This window comes from Oncorhynchus mykiss, chromosome 10 (genome assembly GCF_057628025.1).
Source record: "Oncorhynchus mykiss isolate SJ-2025 chromosome 10, ASM5762802v1, whole genome shotgun sequence".
NCBI classification, from domain to species: domain Eukaryota; kingdom Metazoa; phylum Chordata; class Actinopteri; order Salmoniformes; family Salmonidae; genus Oncorhynchus; species Oncorhynchus mykiss.
Genome location: NC_143031.1, coordinates 74,972,930 through 74,990,600, shown reverse-complemented (window position 1 = coordinate 74,990,600; position 17,671 = coordinate 74,972,930). Strand labels below are relative to the sequence as shown.

General features: G+C 39.5%; 1 protein-coding gene and 1 long non-coding RNA gene across 3 annotated transcripts; both read left to right on the top strand.

The window, feature by feature from the left end:
• The first annotated feature begins 145 nt into the window (after positions 1-145).
• On the top strand, positions 146-4,676 carry LOC149980297 (uncharacterized). The gene is made up of 2 exons (XR_016483943.1): positions 146-263; positions 1,000-4,676. It is a non-coding gene; the product is annotated as an uncharacterized LOC149980297 (long non-coding RNA).
• A 5,184-nt stretch (positions 4,677-9,860) lies between these two features.
• LOC149980296 (uncharacterized) lies at positions 9,861-16,428 on the top strand. 2 transcript variants are annotated; one of them, XM_090187924.1, is made up of 6 exons: positions 9,861-10,560; positions 14,910-15,011; positions 15,109-15,384; positions 15,521-15,645; positions 15,812-15,912; positions 16,122-16,428. In XM_090187924.1, the coding sequence occupies exons 1-6, from the start codon at positions 10,419-10,421 to the stop codon at positions 16,267-16,269; spliced, it is 894 nt and encodes a 297-aa protein (XP_090044050.1). In that variant the 5' UTR covers positions 9,861-10,418; the 3' UTR covers positions 16,270-16,428. The 2 variants fall into 2 exon arrangements, with proteins under 2 accessions (XP_090044050.1, XP_090044049.1); XM_090187923.1 differs by having other exon boundaries at positions 10,074-10,560; positions 14,895-15,011.
• Positions 16,429-17,671: the final 1,243 nt, after the last annotated feature.

Here is a 17,671-nt window from a genome sequence, read left to right as displayed (position 1 = left end):
TTTGGACCCCCTTGTGGCCACCCTAAATGTGGATTATGAAATCATTTTTACATAACTAATTTTTGCTATCATTATTTTTTTACATCTGTTATTAGACAGTGGCAACGCGGAACACTAATTTAACCCACAGATTTTCTAGAGGGACGGCTTTAGGCGGAACACAACAGTATCGTACCACATGCATCTGCAATTTTTTTTTCTATTCAGAAGTAAGAAATTCCGCACGAAAATTAGAGTTCAAGCACAAAGAAGGAAATATAGAGGTGAGTAAAATTGTTAAAATGTTGTATTAGTATTAAATGCATTACAGAGGTGTAACGTTAGATTAGCTTATCTTAACCTGGCCGTTTGTTACTTTGTGGCAGTATGAAAAGGGATACAATATATGATCAACTAACTCAGGGTGCTGAGTGTTTTTACTTAAACCACACTCCGTAAAAGCATTGTAATGTAAAACGGTTGGATATAAAGGGTAGTTACCTAGCAAGTCAGTTATTTTAAGTCAATTAATTAATAAGCATCATGTCCTTCTTCCAAAGAAAAGACAAGGCAGACAGTGAGACAGAGCCAGAGGTGTGGAGAGCGCAAGAGAGAGCATAGAGCCTGCAGAGAGAGAGCAGGAAGACTTGTCCATTGGAGAGACTGAGAGTGAAGGCATAGTAGAGCAGGGAAGTGAGACAGATGGAGAGACTGAGGCTGAGGTAGAGGCTAAGAGTGAGACACCAACAGAGGTTCCTCGTGCGTCCACAAGCAGTGGACCGTCAGGTTTGTGATGTTGAATAAATCTGTGGTTACTTGTAAAGCAGTGCAATTAGTCAGTTTATATGGTGTGAGTCGGTTTGAAATGAAATGAGTCGGTTTGTGATTGAAATTCATTCTTATTTAACATGCTATTGGGCTTGTGATATAGATATCATATGGATTTCAGAAGTTGCCTGGTGGCAATGGTATATCTAAAATTACCCAGATACATTTAATTATATATTTTTTCTTTGGCAGATATCAGCAAATCCCGGGAGGAAACCACCGGTGCAGCCAATGATGAACATATACCCAAGAACTCTGATGGGAGATCGGAGGAGGAGCTTCAATGCAGCCTGGTACCATATCCATCCCTGGCTTGAATATTCCAATAAATCAGACTCTGTGTTTTGTTACGCCTGCAGGCATTTTAGCCCTCCCAAAGTCTCAGAGACTGTAATTTGATTCACAATTGGGTTTTAACAACTGGAAGAAGGCAACTTACAAAGAGGGGGGATTTGCAATTCATGCAAGAGGTCTGAGCAGCACAAACAAGCAAGGATTACATGGAGAGACTATCAGAACGCTGTACAAAGTAATGAAACACTGGTAAATGCCCTAAACAAGGAACACAACAAACAGGTTCAAGAAAAATCGGGACTATATTAAAACAATAGAAGTACTACTACTTACAGCCACACAAAACATTGCACAAAGAGGACACATAAAGGGAACTTCATGGCAATCCTAGAAATAGCTAAGCATGACACAACTGTGAAAAAAAGGTTGACTTCTATTCATAATGCAAAATATACAAGCAAAGGGATTCAGAATGAGGTTCTGAGTTGTTTGGCCGACATGGTTCGAACAAAAATGATAGAAGAAATGAAAGACAGGGAAGGTCTTTAGCATAATGGCAGACGAAACAAAAGGTGTTTAAAAAAAGGAGCAGATCTCTAGTACTCAGGTACTATTTCAGAGGAGCTGTCCATGAGAGCTTTCTCCACTTTGAATGGGCTGATTGACTAGATGCAGCAGGGCTTACTGACAAAATCATACACGTATTAGAAAGTCATGGTCTTGAATACAAAACCAACCTAGTAGGCCAAGGATATGACGGTGCTTCCGTTATGAGTGGCAAGCATTCAGGTGTCCAGGCACGAATTAAAGAACAAGCAAAGCCTTTTACATCCACTGCAGTGCACACTCTCTAAACTTAGTTATAGTGGATACAGTCAAAGCTGTCCCTGCGGTCAGACAGTTCTTCTCCTTACTAGAAAGACTTTACGTCTTCAGATCTGGGTCATATGTGCATCAAAAGTGGCTTAGCATACAAAAAGAGATGTACCCAGGTGCACCTAGAGAGCTTCAGAGACTAAGTGACACTCGCTGGTGTCATGATGTTTCCCTCTTTGGGTACAGCGAGCACCATCCCCCTCCCTCTGTCTCCTACAACCAGGCTGCTGTGGTCAGAGAGGTTGTAAATTCCTGGAGGAGATTATCTCCTCATGGCCACAGTATAGAGAGAGAGTGAGTTTCATAGAGAGAACAAAGGAATTTCTTCCACCTCACAGAACTTGAGGTCCGAACAATATTTATGTTCTGGAGAATGTATAAAAGATCTGTGAAGAATCCAGCTACGAACTGGTCCATTTGGCACAATTTTGTGAAACTCATGGGAGACAATATGGCCACATTACCATAATGCTGTTTATACAATAGCCTCAGATATGAGGCTTACATCTAATTGTTGTTTATAAGATGAATGAGTGAAGATGATATTGTTTGTGATTTTGGACTGTTTAATGAAGGAAACCTCAATTCCCTTTGGAGTTTAACTAAATCAAAGGACTGCCCATGAGCACAGTTATGGTCTGGCGTCCTGGGACAGGCCCTTTTCTGCTCTTCTGAATAAAACCCCCACCCGGGTTTTCTATCACCAGACCAAGCATACCTCAATTACGAGATGGCTAAAGGTTGCAGACCAGCTTACCTCGATAACAAGAGGGCCAAGGTTTGAGTAGAGACCATACACCTGAGTATAAGCTAAGGTTTGAGTCGATTGCTGAATCTTTTAACCATACCACGTGGATAAACTCTTAGACTATCGATTCCGACAGAGTAAGAACAAGTCTTTGATATTAATTACTAGTCTGCAGCTAGGAATTCGGTATCATTGAACGCAAAGACCGACAACCGCCGAAACATCTATTCTATAACGACATGAATGAATGTCAATCTGAACTATCCATGCTAACCACGACAGAGAAAGAGTGACAGAGAGAGTGCGGACAAACTCTCCAACAGAAACAAACTTTTCAACTGAGATCCCGACGACACACTGAGCGTAAATATATATTGATTGCAATTGTTCCCGAATGAGTGAGCGTTCATGTGCAAAGGATTAGCATTTCAATTGTTATAATTATCAACTGTGTGTTGTCTTATCTCAGTCGACCCCCACTTCCCTTTTGTACACCAAGCTGCGATGCCAGTTTATTCCACCAGGGAAACTCCGTTATCATATCCTTGAAACTATCTACTGCTTATTTATGCATTTCTGTGAATTACTTAGTTAGTAAATAAATGATTTAAGACAATTGATGTATGGATGACTCATAGTGAAGACTGGGTTCATGCAGATAACCAACAATTTACGACGTTTGGAATGAGACTAACGTGAGGTAAAGAATACGTCATTAATCAGAAGACTAAGAGATCAGATATTAAAATATCTGAAAGTTATATTAGGAAAATTATAACTTTGTAATCCGAATCATTTCCTTGGTGCCCCGAGTTCCTAGTTAATTACAGTTACATGAATAATAAGTTTAATCACGTAATAATAATTAGAGTTATTTGATAAAGATTCATCTTCAGTTTAATGAAGCCAAAGACACGACATTGGGCATGTCGAAATATGGCTCTACATACTATTATGGATAGATTACCTGCCATTAAGCGAGTCCTGCAAGATATAGTCCAAGAACACAATGGTGACAGATCTGTTGAGGCATGAGGTCTGCTTGCACAGGTAGATTTACAATTCATTATGTGCCTTGTTACACTCCATAATGTGTTTGGAGAAGCAAAATCTCTATCAGATATGCTACAGTCTTCATCACTTGACCTGTCAAAGGCTGTTGATTTAGTGCAAACGTTGAATGACTACAGGGATGAGTCATTTTTTGATGACCTATGGAATGGAGTGTTGAACACAGCTGAGCAATGTGATACTGCAATACTCCCCCCTGCAAAACGACCAAAAAGCTAAGCTCTCAATTTAATGGAGACTGTGTACTCAGTACAGTGGGTCAGAGATCAGATTCAGAACAAGAAAAAGGCCGTTTTCGTACAACCCTTTTCTACCCTGTTTTAGATCATATATGAGCTTAACAGAAGGTTCCCTAGCAAAAACTGTGACATAATGAATGGCATCCAAACTGTAAACACTACAAGTGATGTGTTTCTCAAAGAGAAGTTCCTGTTTCCATTTGCTAGAATGTATGAATACAATATTGAGGACTTGGGGCTTGAACTACATCAGTTCAGAAGAATTTTAGAAAGGAAAATACAGAGTGGCATGCAGAGACCCTCCGGTGTAGTAGAGCTGGCATTATTCATTGAGCCGTATAAAGAAGTTTTCTTTTCGTTTTTTAAACTGTGCAAGATAGCTGTTTCAATCCCTGTTAGTACTGCTTCTTGTGAACTGAGTGTTTCTGCACTAAAGCTGGTGAAAACGTATCTCAGGACCACAATGTCAGATTAAGCAATTTAGGTGTATTAAGTATTGAGTCAAGGAGGGCAAAGGCCTGGAGTCTAGATGAATTTGCTGATCTTTTTGCAAAAAAAACACAAAAACCGGAGAATGCAGTTGATGTGACCTGATACTGAATATGTATTGCAAATTAAATTATAATGGAAATGCAAATAAATTGTTGAATGATTATGGACATGGTCTTTTGCCTGCTAATGCCTGCAATGCAGTGAAGAAAACTAGATGACAACAATAACATCTAATGTAACTGGCCCCTCTAACAGTAGAACTGGCCCCAGCTTGGCCCCCCCAATCTGAAATGGTATAGAATCGCCACTGCTCTAACTCTGTGGTCAGTGTTAGTCCACCAGTTGAGTATGGAGAACCTAGAGTATGAACAACACAGAGAATCAGTCTTACACCTTACACTGTGGTCAGTGGGGTGCTGTCCACCCATCTCTAGGTCCCCTCAGTAACAGAGTCAGTCAGACCAATCCAGACTCTCTTGTTGAGTTTGAAGAGAATCTCCTGTTGTTGAGGAAGATAAATATAAATATATACCTATTTGTTTGGTCATCTCTCTCTCTCTCTCTCTCTCTCTCTCTCTCTCTCTCTCTCTCTCTCTCTCTCTCTCTCTCGCTCTCGCTCTCGCTCTACTCTCCTTCCAGGTTTTAGTCTCAGTAGACAGGAAGTACCAACTGGATTCAAACTTCTTCCAGCCTTCAGGAGAGGTTTTTCTACAAGATGATAACATGTATTTCCTTCAATGTATCACGCTGGACACTTAATGACAGAATGCAGACATACATACAATAAGGACTGGCCACCCCTCATAGCCTGGTTCCTCTCTAGGTTTCTTCCTAGGTGTTGGCCTTTCTAGCGAGTTTTTCCTAGCCACCATGCATCTACACCTGCATTGCTTGCTGTTTGGGGTTTTAGACTGAGTTTCTGTACAGCACTTTGAGATATCAGCTGATGTACGAAGGGCTATATAAATTGATTTGATTTGATTTGATAAATACACGGGGCGCACAAAGATAACACAGGGGATGAAACCAGTCATCATCTGAACAATACAAGTGGCTTGCAAGCCTAAACATCACAGCTCAGGTACTCACACGACCAACAGACATTGTAACAATAATCAACAGCCCAATGGAAACCAAATGGCACATTTAAACATTTACAATCAGTGGGAATGGCGACCAGGTGTAAGTAATGACACAGTTCCGGAGGGATACGTGACATAGGTTTAGGCTACTACGTGATACTCAAATTTTCCCTACACACATCATGTGGTTGTTACACCCTATGAATGAAGGTTTACAATGTAGGTTTTCACAGGTCCAGTGACAGACAGTGAGACGTGGACAGACAGTGACACATTCAATACCGCCTTGCACACTCTTGCCTCCATCCAACTTATGTAGGGTGTAATCATTAGTCCAACAGTTGGAAACAAGCGTTTCTATAGGACAAATCCAGGTATGTTTATCCCCATTTCATTCCATTTGCTTTAATTTAAGAAACGTTTTTCAACAAAATCGGCTAAATGAATACACTTTTGAGCACAGTTCACTTTCTTAGCAGCCAGTTTGTAGTCCTTCTCGCATCTATGCGCCATTCTCCTCTCATCTTTTCTCTTTGTTTGTGAACTTCAATGCACAATACATCAGCTGTATGTGACCAGGTGAAAACATTCCAAGCCAAACCGTATTCTAATCGCTGCACACAGCCTACATCGTTGTCACCATATTAGCTATTGTAACGTCCTAGTCAAAATAGCTAATATAATGTGTTAGTAAAACCGCTACAATCATGCAGTAACATTACAGTCACTAAGCAGTTTAGCAGTTACACCTGCAGGCCCCTTTGGCAATGTATGAAAACAACCAAACTCTTAGCTTGACTTGAAAGAGTTCCAGTGTTGTGTTGGATAGACGTAGCCAGCTAGCTAACATAGCAGCCTTCTATTTGAGCAGGATGTTTTGAGTTGGCTAAACTAGCTAGCTTCATTTGATAGCTAAGTGAGTGAAACTGAAAAAGAAAATGACTCTCTCTCTCTTGCTTCTCCTTCATTTTTGAAGAAATGAATTTGTTAAAAACTGTTCAACTATAGTCTTTCTCTCTCTTTGAGTCAACTACTCACCACATTTTATGCACTGCAGTGCTAGCTAGCTGTAGCTTATGCTTTCAGTACTAGATTCATTCTCTGATCCTTTGTTAAGTTGGACAACATGTCAGTTCATGCTACAAGAGCTCTGATAGGTTGGAGGACATCCTCCGGAAGGTGTCATAATTTATGTGTAAGTTTATGGAAGGGGGTGAGAACCAAGAGCCTCCAAAAGAGGTCAGCTGTCCTCCGGCTACACCATGGTACTACCCTACATAGTGTTGCTGATGCTACTGTTGACCTTCATTGCAAAACAATCTGTTTTAATCAATTATTTTGTGACGTGAACACATTTAGTATATATTTTGGTCTAAAAATGTTTGTTTTTTAAATCATGAAATTCAAAGAGGAGGATGGTTCTGCCCTTCCTCATCTGAGGAGCCTCCACTGATGCACAAACATCTTCCCCTTTAAAACTTCTGATTAAGATGCAGACATAGATTTCCACCATTTCATTTCACAACAACTGGTACAGGTAACTCTCTCTCTCTGGCTTCAGCTAGCCAACCCTAGCTGTGTCTAGTCCTTCTGCCTGCAACTTCCCTGCCTTCTCCCCACACATTTTATGCATCATGGTTTCTAACTTTTCTACATCTAGACGTCCATCAAATTCATACTTTTTCTCCATTTTGGGCCAAAATAAATGTTCATTTTATCCTTAGACTCCACATATCCCTCATCTCTGGTTAATTCCGGAACCTCCTTTGAGGATTTACTCCCCATTATTGGTTAACCTTTCTCATTGTTACCCACTAAGAAAATCGGAATAATCACTCATGACTTTTAGATTATTATTAGGTCTCACCCATGAATTTGTTAATCAGCTCTATCTGTAACCCAGAGATTGTAAGGCTCTAGTTTCATGAGACAGACAGAAATCAAATTAAGTTGTTTCTGTTGAATTTCGACCGATCAATATATCTATCTCTCACACAAGTAATAAACCTTTCTCCTTTGAGGATTTACTCTGATGGTTGACTAAGTTAGAATGTTATTCTAGTCACTGTTCTTAACTCTACTTGGAAACAAATTTCCCTTGGATTTTATTATTAGACACGACTCTTGAACGAATGTTTATGATTGAATTATTCAATTAACCATTTAAATTATTCTACCCATAACCCAGAGTGTATTAATAAGACCCTAGTTTCATGAAATAGTCAGAATAACCATTCTTTCTCACGTATCTATTTTATATCCCTTCATAAGAATCGACCAATTATACTTAGGTCACAATATTAACCTCTTTCAGCTAGGGGCACTATTTTTATGTTTGGAAAAATATCATTCCAAAGTAAACGGTCTATTTCTCACGCCCAGATGCTAGAATATGCATATAATTGACAGAGTAGGATAGAAAACACTCTAAAGTTTCCAAAACTGTCAAAATATTGTCTGTGAATATAACAGAGCTGATATTGCTCTGAGGAAAATCAAACCAGGAAGTGACTTCTATTTTGAAAGCTCCATGTTCCATAGCCTGCCTTCGCTCCATTTAAAGAGATATCAACCAGATTCCTGTTCCTATCACTTCCTCAAGGTGTCAACAGTCTTTCGACATAGTTTCAGGCTTTTATTTTGAAAAATGAACGAGAAAGATAACATCGCGTCAGGTGTCCGCATGAGTTTTTCTTGCGCAACAGAGCTTGGGCAGCCATTGTCTCTCCCTCTCCTACTGAAAAAGAGACAGTCGCAGTTGATATATTATCGATTATATATTTTAAAAACAACCTGAGGATTGATTATAAAAAACGTTTGACATGTTTCTGTGGACATTACGGATACTATTTGGAATTTTTGTCTGCGTTGTCGTGACCGCTCGAGCCTGTGGAATCCTGAACATAACGCGCCAAACAAACGGAGGTATTTTGGATATAAAAATAATCTTTATGGAACAAAATGAACATTTATTGTGTAACTGGGAGTCTCGTGAGTGAAAACGTCCGAAGATCGAAGGTAAGCGATTCATTGGATTGCTTTTCTGATTTTCGTGACCGAGCTACTTTGATGCTAGGTGTTCATAATATTTTGTCTAGTGATCCATAAACTTTCAAACGCTTGGATTGCTTTCACTGTAAAGCACATTTTCAAAATCTGACACAACAGGTGGATTAACAAAAAGCTAAACTGTGTTTTAATAGATTGCACTTATGATTTCATATATTTTTTGAATGTGGCGCTCTGCAATTCAGCGGTTGTTGATGAGAATTATCCTGGTAACGGGATGGGTTGCGTCAAGAAGTTAAGTTAGTTTATTTGTGGTACTGGCCAGTTACCTTCAGGTGGTTACGGACCTGTTCCTACTTATCGATTTTAGTAATTACACTGTCTAGAGCAAAAACCTCTTCTTCGGATTCTTTTAGGTTAAGATATACAGTGGGGAGAAGAAGTATTTGACACACTGACAATTTTGCAGGTTTCCCTACTTACAAAGCATGTAGAGGTCTGTAATTTTTTTATCATAGTTACACTTCAACTGTGACAGACGGAATCTAAAACAAAAATCCAAAAACTCACATTGTATGATTTTTAAGTAAATAATTTGCATTTTATTGCATGACATAAGTATTTGATACATCAGAAAAGCAGAACTTAATATTTGGTTCAGAAACCTTTGTTTGCAATTACAAAGATCATACATTTCCTGTAGTTCTTGACCAGGTTTGCACACACTGCAGAAGGGATTTTGGCCCACTCCTCCATACAGACCTTCTCCAGATCCTTCAGGTTTCGTGGCTGTCGCTGGGCAATACAGACTTTCAGCTCCCTCCAAATATTTTCTGTTGGGTTCAGGTCTGGAGACTGGCTAGGCCACTCCAGGACCTTGAGCCTGTAGTTAGTACTACGTCCAACAGAGGGACACCTTTGACTCTGTCCCTGTATCTATCTAAGGGTCTGTGTGATGCTTTCTCTCCTCCTGTGGAATAGAGTAGAGCTGTAGAGTTGTATAATAGTTAATGTAGATAGATGTCATGTGGAACATTGGAATCAGTGCAGAGAGAGTTGTGTCATTAGATGTAACCAATATGTTATGGGTGGAAATATCAACTTTTTAAAATAAATCATGTGGAGGCTATTTATTCTTCTTTCATTTCCCTTAAATCTGAAACTATGGAGATATTGTCAGAACTTCTGCTTTTTCATTCTGGGTAATTCTTCAGAGTCAGCATAGATAGAACAAAGACCCCTTTGGTCATTGGTGGCCAGTCACAACACAGGGGGAAGTTTCCCCTAGGTACAGATCTAGGATCAGGTTTCCCACCCCCAATCTTAACCATTTGTGGTGGAAATTTTAAACAGACCTAAAATCAGCGTCTAGGGGCAACTTCCCCCTACAACACTGGTCACAGAGTGAGAGCCATAATGTGGTCTCCATTTGAAGGCTATGAGTGCTGTAAACTCAGTTAGGATATATGTAGTGTACAGTGTATATGTCAATTAACAGGAACCCAATTTACTTCAGCAGATCCAAAATTGTGATCCTTTGAATTCACACATACACCATATAGCACAATATATAGTCATACAGTGTAGTTTATTATCAAACTAAGGTTGGTGCAAGTCACGTGTTGGCCAGTGTTGTGTCGATTTCACAATTTATCATCCACTGTGGTAGACTGATAAAGAGTTTCACTACCATAAATCACACAGACGCAGGACAGTGCAGGAAGAAGACACAGCTATAGATGTATATTAGAGTTCAGGTTAGAAGTAGAAGTTACTGTATTTGATCACAAGTGTGTTAAGATGTCAGAGGGAGTCTATGAAATCCCAGACGGATTTGAAGACGATGAGCCTGATACCATGAAGAACACAGACATTGATGGCCAAATATATGCCAACGTAAGAGCCTTCAAGCCCAGTCCAAGAGATGGAGTTGTTTCTTCAGGTAAGATGGCATGAACACACACACACACACACATACACACACACACGCTACACACTACACACTAAACAGGTGAGATTGCCAGTACCTAAACAAAACAGAGATCCAGACAGTCAGACACTGTAATACAAATATCCTCCTCAAATATAGACATAGTCCTATGTTTTTACAGCTTTAAAGACACTCTCTAAGATGAGCATACCATTATCAACACATGTTTTTTCTCTCTCTCTTTCCATTACATTTTCAAATGCAAATAGTACGTGGCTTCTAAAATACATCTACAGTTCTCATGGAATGACATCCATGAGTCAAAACATACATTTTTAGGAACGTGATTGGAAACTCTCTCTCTCGTTGTTTTTCTGGTAGTTTAGTAATTACTATGCTGATAAAGTCCTTCAGTATGTCCTGTAACTCGCCACTGTGTATTTCCAACCTAGTCTCAAAACATTTAGTATTATTCTGTACGTAAATCAGAGATACTCCATTTTAATATGATATATTACCTTTCATATGGTATGTATCAATTTGTGGATGCCCATCAACCATGTTGTATGATATGTTACAAATGATAATGTGTATGATATGTTACAAATTTGCAAAAACATACAATATGTTACGTACGTCCTAACCATATGAATTCTACTAACATTAGCTATCTGGTAGTAATTACTATGCTGATCGTTGGATACAGTGATACGGAGGAGAGGAAATAGGAGGAGAGGAGACCATAGGAGTAGATATGAGGAGGTGAGGAGATAGGTGGAGAAGAGATATTAATTGAGATAGAGCCTTAGTGTCAGAGACAGAGGAGGAAGAAGAAAATTAATAGAATGAGGAAGAGAGAAAAAATAAGACAAATAATCGTTCTTTTTAGATTTAGAGGAGAGTATGTAGACATACTGTAATCTCTAAAATTATTCTTCATTAGTTTTATTGGAAAAATGTCATGTGATTTTCCCCAAAAAAGTGGGCCCAATTATTAACCTATTTTTTAAATTTTATTTTACCTTTATTTAACTAGGCAAGTCAGTTAAGAACACATTCTTATTTTCAATGATGGTGTAACTGCCTTGTTCAGGGGCAGAACGACAGATTTTGTACCTTGTCGGCTCAGGGATTTGATCTTGCAACCTTTCCGGTTACTAATCCAATGTTCTAACCACTAGGCTACGCTGCCACCCCACCTATGCTCATCACTTTAATAATAAGAATAACAAAGCACAGATTAATAAATTAAGGAACAATGTTCTTTAAAACTTCTTATGGCTGTAATCCCGTTAACGGGATCGATATGACAACAGCCAGTGAAAGTGCAGGGCGCCAAATTCAAACAACAGAAATCTCATAATTAAAATTCCTCAAGCATCCAAGTATTTCACACCATTTTAAAGATACACTTCTTGTTAATCCCACCACAGTGTCCGATTTCAAAAAGGCTTTACAACGAAAGCACCACACGATTATGTTAGGTCACCGCAAAATCACAGAAAAACACAGCCATTTTTCCAGCCAACGACAGGAGTCACAAAAAGCAGAAATAGAGATAAAATTAATCACTAACCTTTGATGATCTTCATCAGATGACACTCATAGGATTTCATGTTAAACAATACTTATATGTTTTGTTCGATAAAGTTCATATTTATATCCATAAACTTCAGTTTACATTGGCGCTATATTCAGAAACGCCTCCAAAATATCCGGAGAAATTGCTGAGAGCCACATCAAATAACAGAAATACTCATCATAAACTTTGATGAAAGATACATGTTTTACATAGAATTAAAGATACACTTCTTCTTAATGCAACCGCTGTGTCAGATTTCAAAAAGCTTTACGGCAAAAGCACAATATTTTATAATCTGAGAACAGTGTTCAGCCACAAAAGGAAGCCATACAGTTACCTGTCAAATTGTGCAGTCAACAAAACTCATAAATAGCATTATAAATCTTCACTTACCTTTGCTGATCTTCGTCGGAATGCACTCCCAGGACTCCCACTTCCACAAGAAGTGTTCGTTTTGTTCGTTACGTCCAAATAGCTATTTTTGTTAGCGTGTTTGGTAAACAAATCCAAAGTCAGGAAGCGCGTTCACTAAAGCAGACAAAATGTCAAAAAGTTCTGTAACGGTCAGTAGAAACATGTCAAACGATGTATTGAATCAATCTTTATGATGTTTTTAACATAAATCTTCAATAATGTTCCAACCAGAGAATTCCATTGTCTTCAGAAGTGCAATGGAACAGAGCTCCCTCTCATGTGAACGCGCATGGTCAGAGCATGGTCAGCTCATGATAGACCTTACTCATTCCAGTCTCCTTCGGCCCCACTTCACAGTAGAAGCATCAGACAAGGTTCTACAGACTGTTGACATCGAGTGGAAGCCGTAGGAAGTGCAAACTGACCCATATCCCACTGTGTATTCAATAGGTGATGAGTTGAAAACCTACAAACCTTAGATTTGCCACTTTCTGGTTGGATTTTGTTCCTGGGTTTTTGCCTGCCATATGAGTTCTGTTATACTCACAGACGTCATTCAAACAGTTTTAGGCACCTTTTCATCCAAGCTACTCAATACTGCCCCTGCAGCAATAAGAAGTTTTAACAAGGTCTACCAGCTTCCTGATTAAATGTGATTAAATACATTAAACAGTGTTACCTGGACCCACACAGATGGCAGAACAGTACTTAGAGGAAACTCACTCACACAAAATCAATGCTAATAGAAGGTGAGAATGACTCACAACCTTCACTGTTCAAGGGACAACGTGTAGGTTACCAACGGCAACACAATGCACCAAGCACCAGTGGACCTGTCTGCTACATACCCACACACTCATCATGGTGTCTATCTGCTGTTGTGTCTCTTTCTGGAGGTTGTTGTCTTCTCAAACCACTGTACGTTCTCAGGTGTGAAGTCCTCCCTACACCTATAACACTGTACGTTTTCAGACACAGCAGACTGATAAACTAAAGCAGCTGTTTAACAGGATACAGTATATCACAGAATATACTGTCCATTGTACTGTGTGTAGATCCATAAAGTACCAAAGTATATTTTAAGGGGTCAATTAGAATTAGCCTTTATATGGAGGATATTTATGCTAATGTGGACAGGGAGAGCTGTGGACAGGATACTGTGAACAGGAGCACAGATAAACAACCTGAATCTCAGAACACTGATAAACTAATGGTTATTCTCCTTCCACTTGCCGCATAAACAATTGTGCCTATGTTAATGTGATGAGTTTGGCCGATGCCCCATGCTCCAAGACTTCAAATGTCAACTGAGTAAAATAAACTGTAACAAACAGATTATTACACATTCAAAAAAAGGAATACAACGTGTCTTCCAAATATAGGTCTTACTTCACAAGGGAAAGCTTTGGAATTGATATACTTGTGGAAAAGGATACATAAATGCTACATCTCATAAAGGAAGGTTGTTCCTTTAAGACTAGAGGTTAAATGATCTGAAATGTTCGAGTCTCTGTATTTCAGGATGTTTACTAACTGCTGAAACATTAATTTTCATGTTCAAAAAGTCCAATGCAAATCTCCACTGTGTATTTCCATCTGGTCTCATTGCATTTTTTATTATTATGTACATAAATCCGAGTCACTCCATTTAGTTTAATATGATAGGTTTCATATGATATGTATCAATTTGTGGATGTCCATGTGTCACGGCCGTGGAATGAAGAGGACCAAAGCGCAGCGTGGTGATCGTACATATTCCTTTTATTTAGGATGACGCCGACAAAAACAATAAACAATACAAAGCAACCGTGAAGCTATGTGCCACAAACAAAGTTAACTTCCCACAAGGAAAGGAGGGAAAAGGGCTATTTAAGTATGGTTCCCAATCAGAGACAACGATAGACAGCTGTCCCTGATTGAGAACCATACCCGGCCAAAACATAGAAATACAAAACAAAAACATAGAATGCCCACCCCTAATCACACCCTGACCAAACCAAATAGAGACAGTAAAAGGTTATCTAAGGTCAGGATGTGACACCATGATCCATTTTGTATGTTACAAATGAATATTTCTATGATATTACGATTTACATTTTGTATGACGTGTTACGAATTACAATTTGTATATTTTAAGTTACGAATGTCTTAAACATAGGAATTCTACTACTATTAGCCAGCTGGATACCGTTAGCAAGGCTAGGGGTTAACTGTAACTGGCCACTATATTTCCTGTTAATGTGAGAAGTTGTATCTTTAACAACCACAAGTCCCCCTCAACAGGAAGAGAGATGGGGTGAGAAAACATCACTTTAAAAGTGTGATTGTGTCTCATTGATGCTATGTACAGTACCTGTGTCCACAGAGCCTGATAGCTCAGGGAAGAGATCCTTCAGAGTTGCTGCAGTGTGTCTGGGGCTGCTGTGTGTTCTCCTACTGGCTGGGATCATAGGCCTGTCTGTCTATTGTAAGTCTGAAGTTATAATTCCTACAATTCACCAGCATTCACCTACAATTCACCAGATTATCTGTTTTATTGATGCACTTTGTTGTTGTTATAACAGATGGTGGGATCTCTAAGAGCTTCTTAGCCTATAAAACCAACGCATCTGCAGAGATCAAACAGCTACTGACCAGCTACAACAACCTGACTAAAGAGAGAGACCAGATACAGACCAGATACAACACCCTGACTAAAGAGAGAGACCAACTACAGAATAGTTACAGCACCCTGACTAAAAAGAGAGACCAGCTACAGACCAGTTACAACACCATGACTAAAGAGAGAGACAAGCTACAGACTGAGAGAAATTTTCTTAGCGGGAGGCTTACCAATCTCAGTGAGTAAACCTTCAGTAATAAATTATCATTAATACCACACAACTAATCATCAGTCTGTGTTCTTTCAATAAGTGTCCAGTGTGATAAATTGAAGGAAATGCGTATGTCATCAAAATTTTCAAACCTGTCCTGAAGGCTGGCAGAAGTTTGAATCCAGTTGGTACTTCCTGTCTACTGAGTCTAAAACCTGGAAGGAGAGCAGAAAGGACTGTCTGGAGAGAGGAGCAGACCTGGTGATGATAAACAGTGATAAGGAACAGGTGAGAGGGAGAGGGAATGGGAGAGGGAATATGAGAGGGAATAGGAGAGGGAATGGGAGAGGGAATGGGAGAGGGAATGGGAGAGGGAGTGGGAGAGGAAATGGGTGTGCAGCGGGTAGATATGATCAAACATATACATCTGCTAATTTATCTTTCTCAACAACAGACATTTATCTTCAACCTCAAGAAGAGAGTCTGGATTGGTCTGACTGACTCTGTTAAGGAGGGGACCTGGAAATGGGTGGACGGCACCCCACTGACCACAAGGTGAGAGATGATAACTAATCTATTAATAAGGCTCCATTCAACATGTTCCTATGCAGGTTACTGATATTGATGATAGCAGTCAACGCAGTTAACTATAAGATGTCAACATATTATTTAGTATTATGATGTTGTAACTGTGATGTCTGACTGTTTTTAACCCTGTAGCTACTGGTATTAACCTTGATATCTGACGGTTTTTAACCCTTTAGGTACTGGTATTCCAAACAGCCTGATAATGCAGGTCCTAATGGGGACGAGGACTGTGCTGAGATACACAAAGACCAAAGTCCTCTAAAGGCTTGGAATGACATGTCATGTGACAGCAAACTCAACTGGATTTGTGAGAAAGCGGTTTAAAATCACCATGACAACATGCTGTAACACATACAGTAGCCTACAGTGCACAGAACTTCCTCCTCTGTCTCTGTCTCTCTCTCTCTTTGTCTCAAACTCAGGCACACAAATGTTGTATTTATTTGTATTAGTATATTAATAAAAGTCCTACTTGTTTCCTGACATTGTAGCTTCCTGTTTACCAGAGTCAACATGAAGATAGTACATCAGACTCTGCAATATGGGTCACAAAAGAGGGGAGTTAAGTTGTTATTTTCAGTGGTTCAACGAACTCCTCGACCAATCAGGTTCATTTAGAGAGAACAGAGCTGCGTCCGTTTCTGTTGTCATCTCCTCCTCACTGGTTAAGCCTACCCATCCTCAATATCCACTTGGAGCAGTTTGTAGTCTAAAATCTATTGTATGGACATTATAATGACCCATGTTTGTAGTTCTGGACCTCCTGAACATGTTGATGTATATTTGGGAGTAAACAGAGGGTCCAAATCAGCAGAAAGGTGAAAGGAAGGAGGAGTTCTGGAAACTCTCTGAATTATCTTGGGACTGTTACATATGATATTTAATATATGTTAACATCTAGTCTTTGTTCTCCACTTCCCCTCTATGATCTATATCTTCCTGGTATGATAGTGTCCTGTCCATCATCACAAATAGCAAGTCCCATTCCCTGGGCAGGAGGACTGTGTTGAGAAATACTCTGGACAAGATGAACATGTAGAGACATGAAATGGTTTATATTGTTCTGCAGAAAATGGTTTAACAATAACCACTGTAACAAATCTCTCTCATGCACACAAGTACACACACAAGTATGCAAACGTGTTATATTAGCATAGCCACAACTACCCGTGTCATTTTGTTGAGTTAACACCTACAGCAGTCATACAGACAGAGACGCACAGATGACAGATATAACTAGAAGCAGAGACTTAATGTAACATAATTCTATGTTTTATTTTGTTAACTAGGCCAGTCAATTAAGAACAAATTCTTATTTACAATGACCGCCTACCTCAGCCAAATCCTAACCGGGACGACACTGGGACAATTGTGCACCACCCTATGGGACTCCCAATTACAGAGTGTTGTGATACAGCCTGGATTTGAACCAGGGTCAGTAGGGACACCTCCAGCACTTACATGCAGTGCCCTAGACCGCAGCACCACTCAGGAGCACATTCCAGAAGCAGAGACTTAATGTATAGTAGACCTACATAGAAAAAAAGACTCAGACATTGTAAAGTTGTCAAAGGCCATCTATCCTGAGCCAGATATGAACAAGAATGTCAACTTGGACAGAAGTGAGATGAAGGAGAGGATTGTTAATATATCTACGTCAGTGCAGACACCCTGAGAGACGATGAGACCAGCACCAAGAGAGAAGAGACAGCAGACACTGCTCCTA

Coding starts and splice junctions, on each gene's coding strand:
- LOC149980296 (XM_090187923.1), top strand. CDS start 10,419: ATGTCAGAGGGAGTCTATGAAATCCCAGACGGATTTGAAGACGATGAG. Junction 15,012..15,108: donor CATAGGCCTGTCTGTCTATT/GTAAGTCTGAAG, acceptor TTGTTATAACAG/ATGGTGGGATCTCTAAGAGC. Junction 15,385..15,520: donor CGGGAGGCTTACCAATCTCA/GTGAGTAAACCT, acceptor CCTGTCCTGAAG/GCTGGCAGAAGTTTGAATCC.